This window comes from Sinohyriopsis cumingii, chromosome 5, assembly GCF_028554795.1.
Source record: "Sinohyriopsis cumingii isolate HCF-2022 chromosome 5, ASM2855479v2, whole genome shotgun sequence".
In the NCBI taxonomy this organism is placed as follows: Eukaryota; Metazoa; Mollusca; class Bivalvia; order Unionida; family Unionidae; genus Sinohyriopsis; species Sinohyriopsis cumingii.
Window position 1 is genome coordinate 13,359,534 of NC_142965.1, and position 22,638 is coordinate 13,382,171.

The 22,638-nt window shown below is 34.7% G+C and overlaps 1 protein-coding gene across 5 annotated transcripts in view; it reads left to right on the plus strand.

Moving 5' to 3' along the window:
* The window catches only part of LOC149798652 (uncharacterized), a 67,919-nt gene extending 46,482 nt beyond the window's left edge, over positions 1-21,437 (plus strand). For all 5 annotated transcript variants that reach the window (XM_089957497.1, XM_089957495.1, XM_089957492.1 and 2 more), the window contains 5 exons: positions 9,984-10,319; positions 13,105-13,244; positions 14,485-14,626; positions 16,842-16,874; positions 18,773-21,437. In XM_089957497.1, the coding sequence (XP_089813623.1) occupies positions 9,984-10,319; positions 13,105-13,244; positions 14,485-14,626; positions 16,842-16,874; positions 18,773-20,070 (1,949 nt within the window). In that variant the 3' untranslated portion in view covers positions 20,071-21,437. The remainder of the gene's footprint in view (positions 1-9,983; positions 10,320-13,104; positions 13,245-14,484; positions 14,627-16,841; positions 16,875-18,772) is intronic.
* Positions 21,438-22,638: the final 1,201 nt, after the last annotated feature.

Below are 22,638 nucleotides of genomic sequence, written 5' to 3' on the forward strand. Positions count from 1 at the left end.
AAGAAAACCATTATACACTATCCACACGAAGTGAAGAAATAACCCTTTATATATATACTATCAACAGAGAGTGAAGAAAATAACCCATTATATTCCATCAACACAGAGTGAAGAAGAAAAAGTTTTTTGAAAGCACCTAAGCCCTCACCTGCAATGACCAACTCTGCCAAACACCTACACCCCCCCCCACTCCCAACACTACAAAACCCATTTAACCCGTTATTTTATGGCATCAGTGTGTGCTTTAGGAAACATCAAGACACAAAATGATGGATGAATAGACTGACTATTGTTTACGGACTTGCATGCCTAAAGAGCGTGCGTGAAGGAAAACATCCTTCCATTTCAATTCTAACTAAAACATGATCCAGAGGGATAGAGAGAGGTGAAAGAGCACAATTTCATAAAGTGTGAGTAAAAACAAAACACGCCATCCTTATTATACAATGTCAAGAACAAGAGACACTTACGTTTTCTTTCTGGTCTATTCTCTTTTAGAAGGTAGTATGAAATTTCACATCAGGGCCAACGCATCGGCTCACATTGTCAATTTTTCCATTTCCATGTCTTTAATGGCACAAGTTCTTCATCATCAATTTCTTCTTCTTCTTCTTCTTCTGAATCCCTCTTCTCTGTTTCGTCTTGTTTCTGTTTCTTCTCTTTTCTCGTAGGGCACTCTGAATTCCAGTGTTCTTTCTCCTGACAACGATATTAGGTATCTTGACTTCTGTCTCTCTTTCTTAGACGAAGCAGGTATTTTGGAGACAAATACCCATTTACCTTTGCAGATATAGCAAACTTCATTAGCACACACTTTCGTATGACTCTCATCAAATCAACGACCAAAAGAGTAAGTTTTGTTGCCACTTTCGCCTGTGAAGTATGCTTTCGTATGACTTTTAGCAAATATTTGACCAGCAGGTCGATCTGTGCTGACTCTTCCATCTTCTTGATCGTTTGAGAGTGGAATGAATACTCTGACGCTAAGACACTCTCCTTATATACAGGGACCTGCTGCGTATGAAGCCTAGTCAAATGTAATTTTGCAATAAGATGAAACGATTTCATTGAGGAAGTAAAATGCAATGATGTACCGTATCGCCTCACACAAAACCTGAAGTGTTAGCTCAGATCCGTGTCAGCGATTTCGAAGACGACATAACTGAGCTTTCATCAATGCTCTCCATTTATGCCACAAAACCACGAGTCCTGATTCACGCCAAAAGAAATTTCGTTCGGTCCATAAAAAATAGTATCACATCTGAGAAACGCAAAAACGAACTTCCAGAAAACTGAGAACGACGGCTTACACCTACAACGTGAAATGTATGAGTACAAGTAGTGCGTAAAACTTAGTCAAATTAAATTTTTATAGTCAAGACGAAACGATCTCTTTTCGAAGAAGAAAGCAGACACCAAGCGACAATGGCGATCCGTGTCACACAACACTTTTCAAAATGTATATGATCAGAAGTTTGTTCTAGCGATCTGCACGGTTAAATTAAATGTTGATGTATTTTGTAATAAGACGGACACAATTTCCATGGGATCGCTCATGGAACCATTGTTCGTGCATTAGTTTAATTTTTTAAAATATTTTTTTTATATAAATCGCCTATAGGATAGACCCAGTAAAGCATGGCCATTCTCGTCACTGTGTGAATAGCTACTCAAGTCAATTCAAAGTAAACGCGGTAAGAAAATAAGTATAGCCAATGAAGTGGCTTACAACGGGTGATGCATTGTTTTGTTCTAGGGCTGTGTGGCATAATAATCCCTATGTTCTTGCGTTGTTACCATTACAGTGCAGACAGACTGAAATGTGAACTTACAAGCCCTCTTTGTGTGTGTTGTACCATTTCTTCTTACCACATCAAAATACTGAGCGTCACAGTATTGGTTCGCGTTTTCAAGCTGACCATTTTTTTTATATCTCACTTAAACATTTTAACATAAACACTCACACTCACATCGGTAGAATCAGAATAGATGTGTTACAGTATTGAGGGGCATGTTATCTTTTTTTTTTCAAACTAATAAATTTGGGGTTTGTATGAAGTAAAGAACCGAAAGTACAGTGAAACTCAAGGATGATGACCCAATCTGTCTGTCTATTGATGCGTGTATTTACTTAAGAAGAAATATGACCTCTAAAACACAAAGAGATACGGCAAGCATGATTAGAATGAACATAACGATGTTTTCCTTCACGCCCGTGTAATTTAGAGCTTCAATCCTCTTTGAAGACAAACTTGGTCTCCTTTTGTAGGGCTTGAAATAATAAAAAACCTGAAAAATCTTAAGCACTTTGCTATAGATAATTTCATCAACAGACTAAACAACATAAATACCGTTACAACGCTAGAAAGCCTTAAATCTTCTATCAAAAAGAAATGCATCAAAAAATTAAAGATTAACGATAACTAACCAATGAAACCGAATTTAACAAAGGCAGTGACATGTGAAGAAATGGCTCTCACTTTGGAAAGGTAGGCGAATGTACTCTGTCATGCACCATCAACTTGAAAAAAATTATAAACAGAGAGAAACCTGAATTCAAAATTCAGTTGTTTTTTTTCTTCAAAATTGTTTCGTTTCTTTTTTCTTTTTTTTGGAACAAATCTAAGCACTAATATAGAGTGGAAAAGGGAAAATGCACATACAAGCTTTGATATTTCTGAACAAATGAGGGAATATTCCTAACGTTCATAACCACCTATGGACTTGGACTTGTCTGTGACTTATCCACAAAACAAGATGTACATATTTCTGGTTTCATTGGTTAGTTATCGTTAATCTTTAGGTTTTTTATTATTTCAAGCCCTACAAAAGGAGACCAAGTTTGTCTTCAAAGAGGCGTGAAGGAAAACATCGTTATGTTCATTCTAATCATGCTTGCCGTATCTCTTTGTGTTTTAGAGGTCATATTTCTTCTTAAGTAAATACACGCATCAATAGACAGACAGATTGGGTCATCATCCTTGAGTTTCACTGTACTTTCGGTTCTTTACTTCATACAAACCCCAAATTTATTAGTTTGAAAAAAAAAAAAGATAACATGCCCCTCAATACTGTAACACATCTGTACTGACTCTACCGATGTGAGTGTGAGTGTTTATGTTAAAATGTTTAAGTGAAATATATAAAAAAATGGTCAGCTTGAAAACGCGAACCAATACTGTGACGCTCAGTATTTTGATGTGGTAAGAAGAAATGGTACAACACACACAAAGAGGGCTTGTAAGTTCACATTTCAGTCTGTCTGCACTGTAATGGTAACAACGCAAGAACATAGGGATTATTATGCCACACAGTCCTAGAACAAAACAATGCATCACCCGTTGTAAGCCACTTCATTGGCTATACTTATTTTCTTACCGCGTTCACTTTGAATTGACTTGAGTAGCTATTCACACAGTGACGAGAATGGCCATGCTTTACTGGGTCTATCCTATAGGCGATTTATATAAAAAAAATATTTTAAAAAATTAAACTAATGCACGAACAATGGTTCCATGAGCGATCCCATGGAAATTGTGTCCGTCTTATTACAAAATACATCAACATTTAATTTAACCGTGCAGATCGCTAGAACAAACTTCTGATCATATACATTTTGAAAAGTGTTGTGTGACACGGATCGCCATTGTCGCTTGGTGTCTGCTTTCTTCTTCGAAAAGAGATCGTTTCGTCTTGACTATAAAAATTTAATTTGACTAAGTTTTACGCACTACTTGTACTCATACATTTCACGTTGTAGGTGTAAGCCGTCGTTCTCAGTTTTCTGGAAGTTCGTTTTTGCGTTTCTCAGATGTGATACTATTTTTTATGGACCGAACGAAATTTCTTTTGGCGTGAATCAGGACTCGTGGCTTTGTAGCATAAATGGAGAGCATTGATGAAAGCTCAGTTATGTCGTCTTCGAAATCGCTGACACGGATCTGAGCTAACACTTCAGGTTTTGTGTGAGGCGATACGGTACATCATTGCATTTTACTTCCTCAATGAAATCGTTTCATCTTATTGCAAAATTACATTTGACTAGGTTTCATACGCAGCAGGTCCCTGTATATAAGGAGAGTGTCTTAGCGTCAGAGTATTCATTCCACTCTCAAACGATCAAGAAGATGGAAGAGTCAGCACAGATCGACCTGCTGGTCAAATATTTGCTAAAAGTCATACGAAAGCATACTTCACAGGCGAATCGTTGTCAGGAGAAAGAACACTGGAATTCAGAGTGCCCTACGAGAAAAGAGAAGAAACAGAAACAAGACGAAACAGAGAAGAGGGATTCAGAAGAAGAAGAAGAAGAAGAAATTGATGATGAAGAACTTGTGCCATTAAAGACATGGAAATGGAAAAATTGACAATGTGAGCCGATGCGTTGGCCCTGATGTGAAATTTCATACTACCTTCTAAAAGAGAATAGACCAGAAAGAAAACGTAAGTGTCTCTTGTTCTTGACATTGTATAATAAGGATGGCGTGTTTTGTTTTTACTCACACTTTATGAAATTGTGCTCTTTCACCTCTCTCTATCCCTCTGGATCATGTTTTAGTTAGAATTGAAATGGAAGGATGTTTTCCTTCACGCACGCTCTTTAGGCATGCAAGTCCGTAAACAATAGTCAGTCTATTCATCCATCATTTTGTGTCTTGATGTTTCCTAAAGCACACACTGATGCCATAAAATAACGGGTTAAATGGGTTTTGTAGTGTTGGGAGTGGGGGGGGTGTAGGTGTTTGGCAGAGTTGGTCATTGCAGGTGAGGGCTTAGGTGCTTTCAAAAAACTTTTTCTTCTTCACTCTGTGTTGATGGAATATAATGGGTTATTTTCTTCACTCTCTGTTGATAGTATATATATAAAGGGTTATTTCTTCACTTCGTGTGGATAGTGTATAATGGTTTTCTTCTTCCCTCTGTGGTGTGCGTGTGTGTGTGTGTGTGTGTGTGTGTGTGTGTGTGTATGGTGTGTGTGTGTTAGCGTACGTTGTGTAGATCGTATATTTGGTTGTTTTTTTTTTTCTTCCTCCCGAGTGTGGATAGTATATTTGGGGTTTGTCTGCGTTAGCGACCTTGTGTGGATAGTATATTTGGGGTTTGTATGCGTTCGCGTACGTTTGTGTGGATAGTTTATTTGGGGTTTGTATTATCTCCCCTCTGTGTTGATAGTATATTTGGGGCTTCTTTTTTCCTCTTCCCTCTCTGTGTGTGTGCATGTGTCTGCGCGCGTATGTTGTGTGTGTGTGTGTGAGTCTGTGTGTGTGTATCGGTCTCTGTTTGTCCCTATAAAACTCACTTTATCCCTATCAGATACACTCTACCTACCTACCTACAGTAGCCCGTATTTAGGTCAGCCACTTGCAACACTGTTGCCATTTATCCCCTAGTGTTCAGTACAGTGACGTCACTGACGCTGGAAATTTTGAGACTATAAATATCGACTTGGGGATTTCCACATTTTTTAGCTATAGATATATACTAGAATTCATAAACAGGAACGTCACTCAAGCTGAGGCTATAAAAAGATAGTGGGATTTTCCAAGGAATAACCCACAAGTTGGAGCTATAAATAGATAGTGGGATTTCATAGGAATTTCAGCTGATTATAGATACATAGGTATTTATCCACGATCGTCACACAAGTTGATATTGTAAGTAGTTACTAATTTTATCCATTTTAGTCTAAACCATTGTAACTTAATTTTCGGGGATATGTTTATTTTCCTTTAAATTCTGGGACAATTTCGTCATTTTAGCGTTACTTTTAGTCACATCCATTTTGTCGTTGAGCATTTCCTTGATTATAGCTATTTATAGCATCATTACAATTATGCAAATTTTTGAACACCCCAGCAAGATTTCAGGTCTTGGTAATGCTTTATATACAAATCTCACGCTTGTACTAGTGTATGTATGTTTCTGTCTCTGTTGTGTTTGACCCTCTACCATCATTGTCCCTAGACAGTCCCACCATGTTCAATTCCCCTTGACGCTATACAGACCCACCATGTTCAATTTCCATATGTTAAATTCCCTTGACGCTAGACAGTCCCACGATTTATTCCCATGTTAAATTCCCCTTGACGCTAGATTGACCCACGATTTTTCTCCATGTTAAATTCCCCTTGACGCTAGATTGACCCACGATTTTTCTCCATGTTAATTTTCCCTTGACGCTAGATTGACCCGGGAAGGGGGGGGGGTCTGTAATGCTAATTCCCATTGACGCTAGGGTGACCCTATTCACTACTCTCAATAGATTTATCAAACATTTCAGACTCGGTGGGTGAATTATTAATATCCCTCTTCGTTTGTGACTCTATTTTTTCACGTACTATATTGTTCAAATTCTTTATTTTTCTTTGCTCGTAAATCTGCCTCAGATGTTTCCGTTCCATTTCTATGATCATTTATAAGTTAATCAATTTATAAATATTTTCAGGGAAAACTTCGGACTGCATGTAACATCTGCTCTTCTTTAATGAACCTATATGATGAATTAAGTCAATACATTGTTTCGGCGGGATTTTCTAGCTACATCTCTGATAATACATTCTTTTGGAAGATTAATATTGTTTTTAGAAACGTCAATAAACTCGTTCGAAATAGTTTGGAAGTCTTTTCCTTGAGTGAGGGTATGTGTATATAAATGACTGTAGCGTGTCTTCAATTTACAGTTATACATTGTCAATTTGTAGGCATTGCCGTAAAGAATTGAATAGACAGCCACTGTATGAGGTATAGTTACAATCAATAATGTAGGTTTGGCAGATAAGTTTGCAGTGTGTGTATATTGATCGCTACCATAGAATGGCCAAAACAAATACACGCTGTGGGATTTTTCTTTTTTAAAATCCCAACAAAGTAGTTTGAAAAGCTAGTGTTTTTGTCCTGCCGGAGCTCTTGTGACACTGACATCCGGAAGAGAATCTACCCCAATGACTGGATCACTCTCATCACATGGGTGGGGGTCAAACATCCCAGCGGACGAAATTACCGTGCAAAGCTCGCTTATGGGCTAAGTATACTATAGGGGGTAGAGGCGAGGACTGTTGGTCAGTAGACCAATATAGGCCAGTGGGACAAAAGACATACTTTCATTCTACTTAAGGTTCTCATTTGTATTTGGTATATTTTAGGATTGTTGAAAGGTGCACAGGTTAATATACAGTACGGCCAGTTCAAGGTAGAGCACATGTACACAAAAACGTCAAAATCACGCTGAAAGCATTGCCATATGGGGTTCATTTTGATTCTTTCAGTCTTTACGGTTTCTTTGCTATTTTTATCTGCACTATGGAACATGTTGCAACAATATAATCCAGGAAAGCATTACATTTAAGGCGCATATATTCATTTTATTTATTTATTTATCTTCAATCAATATTTAATACAAAGTAGAAGCATTGCAATGAGAAAAAAATCAAATAAGCAATATATGAATATCTGAACATTGATATTGGACAGGCAAAGAGAAAAAGTAATTAATTGCATTGTATAGCAATAAATATGTGGTGTCTATTCTTATAAAATATACAAAAAGGCAAAGGATTTCAAAAGTATCAGAAGTATTTATTTCATTATATATTCACCTTAGCTTCTATCTGTATCATTTCAGTTTAAACAACAACATCTATGTATTTCTTACTATCATCATAGTGAAAAAGGTAGCATCAGTTAGCTCTACAAATAGCAGCAAAAACGTACTTCATAGATAAATTTATTTACCATATTTGTTTTAGCATTTTTCAATTTTGTCCTCATAAAACTAATTTTCTTATAGTAACCCTTTCAAGAATACCGTACTAATTCCACAAATTCTCAGAACGAAAACAGATACATCATGGGACAAATCGCATTACATTTAAACTTTATATAGCCTAAATACTTCGAATTACAAAGACATTTGTTCATAAATCAATCTATGTTTGCTTGTCAAATAATTTTGTTTACAATAATGACATTCATATCTGATGCTTGGTATGTTAATAACATTTCAAAATTGATTAATCCAATATACGTCATTAAATAATTGTCGGAGACGTTTCCAAATACTAAAAAAAACACAAATGTTATTTTTGAAATTATACAGCTTGGTCTTCTCACGAATTCCGCAAGCTGATATAGATGAAACTAATCCGAGTACCCAGTCAATCAAACCTATGATTCTAAAGAGCTGATATAGATGAAACTAATCCGAGTACCCAGTCAATCAAACCTATGATTCTAAAGAGCTGATATAGATGAGACTAATCCGAGTACCCAGTCAATCAAACCTATGATTCTAAAGAGCTGATATAGATGAAACTAATCCGAGTACCCAGTCAACCAAACCTATGATTCTAAAGAGCTGATATAGATGAAACTAATCCGAGTACCCAGTCAATCAAACCTATGATTGTAAAATATTGTTTAAGGACTGAAGCTATTGTCGATCTTGTGAACCGGCGTCCAACTTGCTGATGATTATATATATATATATATATATATATATATATATATATATATATATATATATATATATATATATATAATAGATAGATAGATAGATAGATAGATAAGCTGATATATAGATATATACTTTTCTTATAGGAGATGTACTATTCGTTCTAGCCTGTACTACATTTGAAACTTGAAAATGAGATCCCTTTTCTTTTATATGTGTGAAGTAAGTGCTTCTTTAAATCAGTTATTAATCAGGAATTAAAGCTGCTCGAAGGAGTCGCAGCAATTTCAATCTATTGTTGTTATTATGGATGTTCCGACACTTATTATTATAATTTCAAGGTCTGCCTGAATTGGCGTTTTGTTTGAATCCAAAATATATACGTAGTTGTTACTTTCTTGCACCGGGTACGTAGTAAATTGAAATTATAGATCATCTTATCACAATGTAAATTAATCGGAATTGCAATAGACACACAGAGATAAGTAAACTTATCGTAACATCAATAACTCCGCTATTACTGCGTACTTTTATTCCCAGTGTATTTCAGTTTTTCTTTGTAGAGTTAAATCCTTGGTATAATGAGTTATTAAATAAATAAAGATATATCTGTAATGGTGTTTCCAAAAGATGTTTGTTTAGGGTTCTATAACCGTAATCTGAAACCGTGTTAAGTTTTTCAGCATGATGTTCCCACCACGATAAAAAAATAGACAAAAAATGACGTTTTCATTCATACAGTGTTTTAGAAAGTTATGTAAACTTTTTTTTATTTTCCAAGTATTATTTCTTGAACGAATATTACCAATGATACCACTAACGCCATCAGTAACACAACCATTATGAAAACTATAACAAAGACAATGTACGTCTGTATTACTATTTGCTTTAAAATAGTAATAACTAAGACGGGTACACAACCACACAACCACCAGTACCACTACTGCTTGTACTACTACTACTACTACTACTAATAATAATAATAATAAGAAGAAGAAGATGATGAAGATGAAGATAAAAAAGAGGAACTAATGATGCAACTACTCAAATTGAAATAACAGCAATGATGATGACTATAATTATCATTGTTATTGACAATATCAGCAGCAGCAGCATCACCATCGCCAAATTATCATCATCTGCAGTAGAAAGAATTATAAACGTCTATTTACTCACATATTCATTCATTGATTCACAAAAGTGTTCATTAATTTAGAGAATAAAACCATTTCCTAAGGAAACACGATACCTCAAGCACGTCCCCTACAGAAGTTAGCTAAATTCTGGAGGCTGAAACTGTAACTACTGCACCAATGCGCTCTTCAAAATCACGTTCATTTTAATGCAATATCGTAGTCACTTTAGGATCCTTTGTTGATATAAATGCAGATTTACAGCAAAAGGTCAAGTTTTACATATTTTACAAATGTGCCATGGTGCCTATATAACAGAAGGGAATGCACATTGCACAGCAAATGCACACTGCACAGGGAATGCACTCTGCACATATATGAGAAATCTTATTGATTTTCAGCTTGGAAGAACGTCCCGACTAATATTACCGCTTGTGAGCACGAAGACGTCGTACTGATATGGGAATATGAGCTCGGGCCTAAGGAGTACGTCAATGCCAAAACTTGGTTCATTCTTGCGAACAAGAAGGCGAAAAGAATAGCGTACTGGAAAGATACGGATGAGCTTAAAATAGAGCCCGAATACACAGAAAGAGTCACGGTGTTTGGAAATGAAAACAATTCTCTCCTTCTAAGACGTGTAACGGCAAATGACGAGGGAACGTACATTTTAATTCTCAGCTTGCCACTCAGTTCAGAGTCCGACCCAAGGTTAACTCTGAACCTCACTATTTACAGTAAGTGTCTTATTATACTAAGGATGACGATATTTTCGCCATGGCAAATATAATCAAGCCGCCCATTAAATGAATTGTGTATATATTTTAGTGTATAATGGCAAATTATTTCACATCAATGAATCTTTAAGTAAGCATCGTTATATAACCATTGTGTGTCTTTTCTTGATGCTATCATTTGATGGAATGAAGACTTATACATACGTGTCATCATTATACGATTATCTGTTGTTTGTTCTTTACGTCATCATTTGACGGTATGGCTATCAACAGTGGTTTTATATAGAATACGGTGTAAAACAATAAGCAGTATGATTGAAAATACAAATGATCTTTTTACATTCCTACTTTCGCTTCTACCGGACGAAAAACATATACTAACTGGCATAAAGTTAAAACAAATTACTACTGGAACAATGTTTTCTTTTCCTCAGAAGAAATATTTTTAATAAAGTATATAGTTTCGTGAAGTTTCCTATATCTTTCGTGATATAATTTGAGGTCTGAGCATGAATTAAACAAAAGAACAACAATAAAAACAATTAAACACAAAATAAATCCAAAACCCAGCATAATTCAATTCACAAAATGCATATATCCTTCATAAATGCAGCAGACCCTATAAGTGGAATATATCCATGCATTTCTGAATACATTTCTTGACTTTGAAGTCGGTGATCAATGTACTCTGGACTATACACAGCAGCAGTAAGACACTGTATAATACGAAGTCTGGGAATAAATGAAATTATATGTATTTATCTTGTCCGCGGTAGAAGAGCATGGGTGTGCATCGTCGTAATCTACTTTCCAGACCCAGCTATCACCTCTAGATGAGAAATTAATTTCAAAAGAAAGCTTTACTAACAATTACCACAGCTGTATGATATTCAGTCTTGAACAAAATGACGAGTGCTAGTGTAAGTGGTACCCCCTACTACTGCGCCAAAGAAAATATTCACCACTTTACGTTCTCAAACATATTAATTCAAATATGCAAACTACAAACTGCATGTATGGTAAATTCAGGACTGGGTTTGAAAGGAGCTACTCCAATGACCCCGACTTTCAATTATACAAAGGCTATTTCTAAAGTTCTTTATTTTATAATAGTACGTCAACGCTGACGTGTACAAAAAGACAAATGCAGAGCAAAATAAGAACACAAATGTTATCATCTGTATTAAGTTTATTGTTTTTTCTCAGTAGAGACTGGAGGTCTTTGAAGTCAACGCCTGTCATCCACACCTATGTTACTTTCTTGTATTAATAACAGTTTAAAATACTAGCCAAGGAAGCATTACTATCTGATTTTTATTCACCAATACATGGTAACATTCTTAGTATGTTATACTAGTTTCATAATCGTTAAACTGTAATGTCGATAAGCCATGCAAATTGCTCTGCTCTTGCTTTGATATTCGTTGACAATATATGTTCTTTTTATAACAAATATTTGTTTTAACCATTCGAATTAAACTTTTATTGATACCCTATATCAGTTTGATAGGTAATTAAATCAATATTGTATTAAAAGTAGAATGATTACAAGTAATGTTGATTTGTGTTAAAAAAGTATTGTGTTGATCTTGAAACGTTAAAAATTCAATATGTAAAATGTTTATAAATTCTTATTTTTATTTCGTTTAGCAAACAAATTTTCAAACTTTGTAACAAAGTTGTGCGCATACAAACGCAAATATCGTTTAAGACTAGTAGACGATTGTGTTATGCGTATGGTTTCCAGCAACTTTGGGTATCTGTATATGTCTTACAAACTTGTGCAAAGATCATAGACCGTATGTCTAATGCAATTCAAGCATGAACGTTGTTGTATCTGAACAGCATCCGCCTTCACCTAGAGTAGTCATAGATCTAGTCGACTGCAGGAACAAACTTAAAGACCTAATAATGTTTCCTACCTTAAATATTCTCCGCATGTTTTTTTATGTTTTCTAATTTCATGGTGTTTGTTTTTGTAATCATATCATTATGTTTTTTTATCTTATAGGTGTTGTCTGATGTTGTAAAGCGCTTAAAGCTTCTAAAGATTAGGCGCTATACACGGTCCTCATTATTATTATTATTATTATTATTATTATTATTATATAGTGAGTTGCAGAAATAAACGTATAAACGGTGTGTCTTTCTCCACGTATATACATTGCATATATTTCGGAAGCTTCATAATTAGTAATAACAAACATACACCATTATCATAATATCGCAATTTTAAAGCACACACTATCGACGTAATAGATGAATTCAAGATTTCCTCATGATATTTTACTTTACATTTTTTTTTTGCTTTCCACAAAATACATTTATTGTAATTGACAGATACGAACAAATGCACCTGGAAGGATTATTGTACCTGAATTCAATGATAGTATATTTCCTTTAGTTATAGAACATATTTGCTCATAATATATATATATATATATATATATATATATATATATATATATATATATATATATATATATATATATATATATATAATGGTGGCATTTGAGGATTAGATTTGCAAACGTGTATTTGTCCGAATATATAAAATGATGACCTCGAAAAAGTTTAGTTTCTGGTGATCCCGCTGCAGGAGGTTCAAAACAATGTAGATGCAATGAAAAATGTGAGGATGACAACACATGTGGCAATAACAATGCGTCCAGAAGAACTTTGAGGTTTAAATGTGTTATCGTGTATACATCCTTTTCACCATTCGTTGTGGCTACTATTCTTTTGTATTTGTTTGTTTTGTCTTGTTTATATTTTACATTTACAGTTTCTCCGTTAAAAGAAAAGGGTCGTTGTAAACCTGATATTAACTCCAGCCATAACAAACTTCATGCCTCTTTGAACTCTGAACATGGATGCGGAAAACCATCACCGATGCTGACATGGATGGTGCCAGGAAATAAAATGGTAACTACTCTTCCAAACTTATGGTAATGTAGCAGAACACCTATGTTTGTACATTTTAATATTTGCATGTCTGTCTAGTTATGAATCGATCTAAACTGGATACTCGGATAAATGTAACGTTTGTTTATTTAGATACGACAAGATATTGTAATCTTCTTCCCAAAGTATTGTGCTTCAACTTTTTAAGGAAATCAGTATTATTGCGTTATATCGAAATTATGATGTCCCAAACACATAATACATGGTTAACATATTCATTTATTTTATTTGAGATAATTTAATATTTAAGCAATCTATACAATGATATACTCTATTACTGTCTTGTAAATAAGTGTAAAGGCTTTGTGTGATTGTAGGTCTGTTTAGAGTACATTTTATGTCTTTTCTCATTTGATTTCCTTCGAAAAAAGTAGAAAGACAGGCAAATACTGTTTGGCTTCTATTGAACTCCAGTTGCGCGATTAACGTGCAATTGCACTAGTAGACAGATGGGGAATACTTTATATAATGTTTCCTTAGAATGTGTTGATTATTGATAAAAGAAAAACGCCAATGATATGAGTATCAATGCTATTAATTGGTGTCATAAAAATATTTATTCCCATATTTATAGAATGCTCAAGAGATGGGGAATGGTACAAGGTACTGAAATAATTTTGGTAACACAGACTTGTGATAAATTTAAAATGGTCGACTCAGATCACTCATAATTTCTTGAAAGCATAATAATGCATTATTGTTGCACCACTTCTATGTAATTTTATATCTATTGATGTATTCATATTTAGTGTGCACAGCGTTTATGTTAGTGGTACTAAACATGTGGTGAATCGAAGCGATCTGGGTAAATTGCTATGTAACCTCAGAATTCTGCGTTATCCCAATAAATAGAAACAGGCATCCTTTCTACTGCTTTGGTCCAATGCTACTAATGTATACTTATATCATAGGAATCAATTATATTTATTTTATTCGAACTGATGCAAAAATTACAACTTTGGCCACTCACAAAAAATCCCTCCATGACATTGGCGTTGCTATATATTCTCAATATGCAAGATTCTCTTTTGTGGAATATTTAATTAAAAGCTCTTTTGTATTTTGTATCCCTGGAAAATATATTTGTCTATGTTGTATATTGCCGAAAATAATGTGATTTGTATGATTGAATTAGGTGTCACTTTAATGAACCCAAATGTATCCCCTTGTTTAACATTTTTTTTTTGTTATTAAAAAATAGGTGTCGAATGACACACTGGTTCTTGGGAATAATGACGGAGGCGTAACATATAAAGTTTGCCTAATGGGACCAGCTATTGAAAGATGCTTCGACGGCGACAATGAAAGTCTATGTACATCCTACATAGTTCCAACAGAACGACGTAAGAAGATACGGTCTTTCTTTTATTTGTAAATTGGGTTGCTTATGTCTGAAAAATTTACAAGTAACTTTTATTTATTCTATTTCCTTGGGCAACAAAAACTTTTCTAAATAAACAGTTTTTAAAAATAAATAAATTTATCTCTAAAATGAAGCTACATCGACACAAGAAAAAAAAAAATCACAGAATATTCAAGCGTTAGATATTTGAATCGTACGTTTTTCATCAAACAAACAATCAAACGATTCTGATACCAATGAGTCCTCTAAGTTGAGTGTGGCAGCTAGTCGTGAGCAGAAACCGCCCGACATAGATTATGCTTACAACCCTATGGTATTATGAGTGAAGATGATATTAAATATATACCTCGTGAAAGAATATGTAAATCTAAGACCACGTAAATTATTTACATGTCGATTTCAGACGCAGGACATTACGTCCTTTATCGCTCTAATGTATAATGTATTCTACGCGTACGAGTGAGCATCACCATGATATTTAGATAGGTTCTCAATCTGGATTACACATTTCAAAATTGTACTGTAAATTCGATGCTAAGTGCAATTACATTCTCCTTACTGCATTCAAAATGAAGTAAGCATTAAATTCCATAGCGTCTTTGTCATAATTGCAATTGAAAAACTTCATATTTTTCCCACATTATGATTTCAAACATTCAATGACAGAAACACATTTGCAGATGTCAACACGCTTCTCCCTAGCTTCTTCAATCTCATGTATTTCATGTGGAATTGTCACATACAAATCCAGTCCATAATGACAATTTCCTAGCATCGAGAAAAATACCAAAATCTATTCTTTCCAGATCCAATGGAAAAATTGTTGCAATGCACATTCATTCATAATATGACTCCAAATTTCAATTTTAACTAGACATGCCATTTCGAAGCTATGTCGAGCGCGCGACTAAGTTCAAATTTATCTGGGCAGAGTTATGTGCTCAGTAATAATGTTAATTTGTGTAATGATGAATATGCGCTTGTGCATTTAGTTTGGCATGCGGCATACATTCATTTACGTTGTTTATTGTAGTGTATTTTGTTTATGTAATTAAGCCTTAGGTAGAATACAAAAATGAGGATATAATATAAAGGTTACTGCATTTGTATGGGAAAATATGAACTCGTTTTGTCGGAAGGATATACTGCACTCCCAAGGTCGTGCAGTATTCCATCCAAAAACTCGTTCATATTTTCCCATACAAATGCAGTAACCTATAAATATTCTATTCCTAGTCGTGCACAAAACACGCATATTGTATTCCTAGTCGTGCACAAATAACACATTATATTCCTAGTCGTGCACCAATAACACATAATGTTCCTAGTCGTGCACAAATAACGCATATTGTATTCCTAGTCGTGCACAAAACAAGCATATTACATTCCTAGTCGTGCACAAATAACGCATTATATTCCTAGTCGTGCACAAATAACACATATTGTACTCCTAGTCGTGCACAAATGACGCATATTGTATTCCTAGTCGTGCACAAAACACGCATATTGTATTCTTATTCGTGCACAAATAAGGCATTTTGTATGCCTAGTCGTGCACAAAGCACGCATATTGTATTCCTAGTCGTGCACAAATAATGCATATTGTATTCCTAGTCGTGCACAAATAACGCATATTGTGTTCTTAGCCGTGCACAAATAATGCATATTGCATTCTTAGCCGTGCACAAATAATGCATATCATATTCTTAGTCGTGCACAAATAATGCATATTATATTCCTAGTCGTGCACAAATAATGCATATTATATTCCTAGTCGTGCACAAATAACGCATATCGTACTCCAAGTCGTTCACAAATAACGCATATTGTATTCCTAGTGTTGCACAAAACACGCATATTGTATTCCTAGTGCTGCACAAAAACACGCATATTTTATTTCTAGTCGTGCACAAAACACGCATATTGTATTTCTAGTCGTGTACAAATAACGCATATTGTACTCCAAGTCGTGCACAAATAACGCATATTATATTCCTAGTTGTGCACAAAACACGCATATTGTATTCCTAGTCGTCCATAAATAATGCATATTGTATTGAGGGATTCACCTTAGTTCGATTGTATTTATGTTCCCTCTATATCACATTTTTCATATTACATCTTAAAGTATTAACGCTTTGCTTGTACACAGGGTTACCACGTATCAGAACTATATATTTTCTATTTCCTGATAGAGCGCATCCCCCTTCTTGAGGCTGTTCTGCTAGGTGAGTATATATTTGGTTTCGCCTGAGTCTTTTTCTTGCAAAATATATCATAACAAAAATGGAAAATTTGTATCGCTATCATGGTGGAAAAGTTTAAATATTTTCTCAAAGCTTTCAAAATATTTTACAATTTATGTTTCTTTAACTGTATAAATTTTAAGGTGTGTACCTAATGTAGTGCCTCGATGTATCTTCTTTACAGACTAAACTCTATGTTTAAAATATTTCTCCTTTGTCATCTTTTCACTATATGGTCCCAAATAGTATGTGTGATTGCAGCATTCCTAATAATAACCGGCTTACTCGCGATTATCGAATAATTCCAAAAGCGTTCGACTATGACCTTTGCTTGATATCCCTTTCAAACTTTTATTTGCACCACCTTTCCACGACAACCTATAAAAATGAATTAACATATTAGAATTCTTCTAAACGTTTAATTTCTACCTTGAGACTTATCTTTATATGTTAGCTTTTGTGCCACACCACCTGAACATTATTTAATTATGATTATAAATTTATGAAATATTACAAATGAAAACGGTCATGCAAAGTCATCACAGATGTAAAAACCTTACTAGGAATCGTTCTCCTTGGTAGCAATTCCAAATATGTATCGAAAATACAAATTTATTAACCAACGAAAATGTTATTTACTCTCAACAATGTCAAGCAATACTCACATCAAAAAGTGAAATGACATATATTCTAAAGTTGAGATATATGCGTTCAAATCTAGAGATTGAAAACAATATCCCTAGCTACTACTTGTTTCATTCGGAAGCAGAAGAGGATACAGAAAAAGAAAACAGATTAAGGAATTTATTTTAACTTTTATATTTCTCCTTTCACTGTGGTTTTCTAAAATCAAGAATCCAGGAACAACGCATGTGAAGTATTTATTTCAGGCGTTTGTTTCGTTATCGGTAACGTGCAACAAATTTATCACCCAGTTAACTGAATAAAAAAAAAACAGTATAATGATTTCGTTTTTTCTCTTTAAGCAACACAGCATGGTCATATGGAACCTTGACTTCACTGAGAGTTACTTCAGTTATTTGTATGAAAATAATGATCCTCTATTTAAGCACATGAGTCTTTGTTATGCAAACATCATTTAAGTGTTCATATAGCAATACTTTTTGAACATGCAGATGTTTCTGAAATACATTCCCCAAAATCGAAGAGAGCTCTTATGGTTTGGATAAGAACCCAAACAATGAAACCTTCAGTGAACCATTTGATGAGAAGCATTCAGAAAATATGATGTAATCGGATAAAATAAACAAAACCTTTCATTTAATCTTGAATCGTTATATGAGGCGCATTCATTCAAAGCCGATTAACTTAGATGTGCTTCATTTACTGGATTTATTAGCTAGCTTTATCGATGAAGATTTAATTGAATGATTACTATTAAAAAAAATATTCGTAAAATAAAATGGTAGAGATTTGTTCCAGAACAAAGTTCACAATTATTATGATAATGCCAACTGGGCAGTTGAGTTGCATGCGACATAATATAGAATAGTAATCAGTCAATAATCATGCAATACAAACTTTCAATAATTTCTATTGTTAATCTGTTAAATATTTATTTACTTAGGAGTCATCAAATAGTCATAAAAGGATATTGCATATGTATTTATTTATGCCATTTACAAATTATCTCATTAGTATAAATTCAGTTCGTTTCTTTTACAAGCCATCTTGTACTATCTATATTATGTTATCTACAAGCATATTATGATAACAAAAATCAAACATCTGAAGCTTTGAATCTGTTCCTAACCTCATCAAATTAGTAATGTTTTGTATGCGTTTCTTCCTAGTGATGCAGAGAAATGTTTAAGCTGTATAGAATGGGCAACAAAATATTGTTTTTTGTATATTTGCAGATGTAAAACCGTTGACTAAGGAGCTGGTTCGGATTTACAAAGACCAATCACAATTTCGAAAGGCTGACAGTCATTTAAAGTTACAAACTGAGATCTATGATGGATCGTCTGCACGGGAGTCTAATATTGATATCAATATGTACAGAAATGTTTTTGATAGAAATAATTACCGTCTGAAAAGGCTTTTAATTCAGGGAGAGGTGGGTTGTGGAAAGAAGACTTGGTGTAATACACTCACACAAGAATGGTGTAAGGCACATGATCCAGATAATCAGGAGCAGAATGACAATACAACATTTCTGCAAGAGTATGAGCTTCTTTTTAATATCTCTCTGGGTAAAGTTCAGAAATTTGCAAACAGCAAAGAATTGCTTTCATGTCTACACATTTCGATGCTTGATCAATTGAACATTGATGTTTACGAATACGTCAAGAAGCATAACATGATCATCATCATTCAGGGTCTTGATGAATATACTGAAGATCCTTCCAATGTGAAGAAAATTTTATCTGATGCGGGTCTAGAACATGCAGTAGTTATCATCACATCGACTCCCACGATATGGAGTAAGAACTATCAGGATACTTTAGTTGACCGCAGAATTCACGCAAAAGGCCTGGATAAAGTCGCAATGATAAAGCGTGCACAAGAGATACTAAAAGATGATGTGTTTCCACAAACATTGATTGTTGAGTTTTTCCAATCAATCGAATCAAACGGACTAGAAGAATTTACGACAGAACCTGTATTTTTCCCCTACCTCGTGGAAATGTGGAAATTGAATTGTACCCTACCATGTACAAGATCAGAGTTTTTGCTCGATGTCTTAGAAAACCAAATAAAAGGAAAATTATGTTCGTATGCTTTGAGCACAGATGATTATAGATTTGATTTTGGCAACAATACCATTCTTAGACGAAAGCGGTTCATAAGTCACCGAGGAAAGATTGTAACATTTTTGGGAGAAATAGCTTTTAGGATATTCAGAAACGACAAAAATGGTATCACCCTTAGTAAGCAGGTTTTTGATGATATATTCAAGAGGCAAAACTTGAATGCCGAAGACAATGCTCAGTTTATTATAGACTTTTGTGTACGCAGTGACCTGATATCTACCGAATCTAACGCGAATGGCGTCATTCAGACAATTTCATTTCGGCACAAAGTGATGATGACATTTCTTGCTGCCATCTATATCAGTACCCTAAAAGGAGAAGACAGACAATCCTACATGGCTGAAATTCAGTCTGCAATAGATCTGTCTGAGTTTTTAAGCTATGTATCCAGCGCGTCCTAGGATTAGGCTCGTGTTTCTGAAGTACTCTTAAAATATTTAGCAGAGAGAGTGTTCAGATGAGCTCTTACTGATATTGTCAAAAGACGAAACTTGACGCAGCATTACATATTGAAGCACATTCAAAAACGTAGTACAAGCAATCATTATTTTCCATAGAACCATTTATATTTTATACCAAATACTTGTGCCATAATCAATACATTCCCAATTAGTATGGTTCGTAAAAGCTATTATAGCATAGTTTTATCTGCTTATAAAGACTGCAAAATTCGAAATAATGGAGATGGAGACGCAAATTTACATGATGATGTGCTCGAGACAGTTTTGAACTACCATCTCATAGTGATGTTTTCTCAGCATCCACAATGTTTTTTTAATAAGGATATTTTATATCCTGGCTGAATATTGGATAGGCTTCGTAATTTATATTGTGAAAAAATGTCAAAACAAGCCATATATGCACTTCTTTTGTTAGCAATAACTGTCTGAATATGTCCAATTATGTCTGACATTTGTGTGTGCCTGTCCAAAAGCATATCCTCTCAGAAAACGAAATATTCACTTTAAAAACTCAGAATATTAGGCAGCATGGTAAACGAGTAGCTTTGACTAGAACGGGAAAGTATCATATATTACGCATATACTGTGAGAGGTCAAGTAGATCTAGCCTTGTTTTATATCCGTATAAAGCAAATTTTGAAATAGCTAAGACGTGTTGTTGAACTCGTTCTGCACTCAAATGCACGCAAAGTAGTTTTCCTCATCTATTTATTTAAACTAATAGATGATTGATCAGTGTCAGACTGCACCTCTTAATCACTATGTTTGGTGTTTAACAACAGTAGCAGCATAAGCAGATAACGAGCAGCATTCAAAAAGGACAATATAATTTGACCTTAGTACATTTTATCCTAAGTACAGTAGAAGACGATTTTTTAACATTTGGTATGGATTTATTTGGTGACATGTTCAAAAATATAATTCAAGAGATACATGTGTCAATATAAACAGAATAATGCAAAACGATGTGTTATGTACAAAGCAATACAGCTTCGAAGTTTAATATATGACATGCTTGTATTGTTTGGTTTTTTTTGTAAAATTATGTCTTCAGCAGTCTCACCCAAAGCCGATACTTATCATTGCAAGAATTCTTTGTTATGTTCTATCACTGAGAACCCATTTCAGAAAGACACCCATGGTAACTCTGAATGAAATGTTTAATATTCTTATATATATATATATATATATCAGCGAGGAGGGATTGTATTAACGTTCTGTACAGACAACAGCATCTCCAGCATACTTTAGTGTCTCATTCAGGCTTCCATTTGTATGAGAATAAAGGCATAAAAGGAATAAAATAATTGCATACCTTCGTTACTATATACTATGAAGATACACAGCTGCTTGCGATTTACGTCTTGGAGCATTGTACATGTTTTATCTGCAGCTATGGATGTGTAATAATTTTTACAGAAGACCCTTTTCAAGATCGCATTTTTTGTCTTTCTTGCATGACTTCTTATCAAAGATGGAGAATAATTACATCCTCCTCTCTATTGTTAAAGAGGAGCTTCTTACAGAATTATGAAACTTAATACGAATAATGTACTTTCAATCGTTTCCAACTGTGATCCATTGGAGTGGTACCTCAAAATCTGCTACAATACATATGATGAAACGCTTTACGCGCTGCCATATTTTAATGATAATTTATACAGGAAGTGTTAAAATAAACACGTAAATATCCAAAATGCTACTTCATCTTCCCAGTCGTGACGATGTCCATTTTTCACACAATCCTTTAGTATGCGTGACTATGCTGGATTGGATTTAATCAGCTGGGAAAATAATTCACCTCAAATTGCCATAAAAAGCATTGACTTATTTCTGCAGATCTACACACAAACGTTAATATATATATATATTAATGCTGAATAAGGCATCAGCAAATATTCTAAAGTAGTACTGGGGCATACGTTTGTGATGAAGTACACAGGCCGGAAGTTGTGTGCAAGGCACTCTATTACTCCAATAAATAGTTCGGTTTAGACAGCAAGCTAGCAAGATGACTATTGTTACACACTTCCGCCCATCAGCCGTAGAACTGAGATTCAAATCTGTAACGCGTGTAATAAAAGTTGTACAGGGTATGTAGGCGTCCAGCGCCAACTATTTCAGTGATGTGTATGATTGTTTTAGAATAGTATTACACGTACCATTAAATGGCGAGTATTAGCTTAAGTTTGATCCTCATATTTTAATTTTGCTTTGGAATGTCATTGTATCAGGGCTCCGAGAATTTTGTTGTTGTTGTTGTAGGGTTTAACGCTATTTTTCAGCACACGATAGGCTATACATGGCGGCCAGTATTAATGGTGGAGGAAGAACGCGGGAAAACCCCGGAAAGAACCACCGACCCACGAGAAGCTACCGGCAATCTTTCTCACATACCCACATTAGCCGAATCCGAGACTCGAACCCACGAAGACAGAGGTGAGATGGCAGTGATCCGTAACGGAAAGCGCTTTAGACCACTCGCCACTCGGGGCCCCGGGCTCCGAG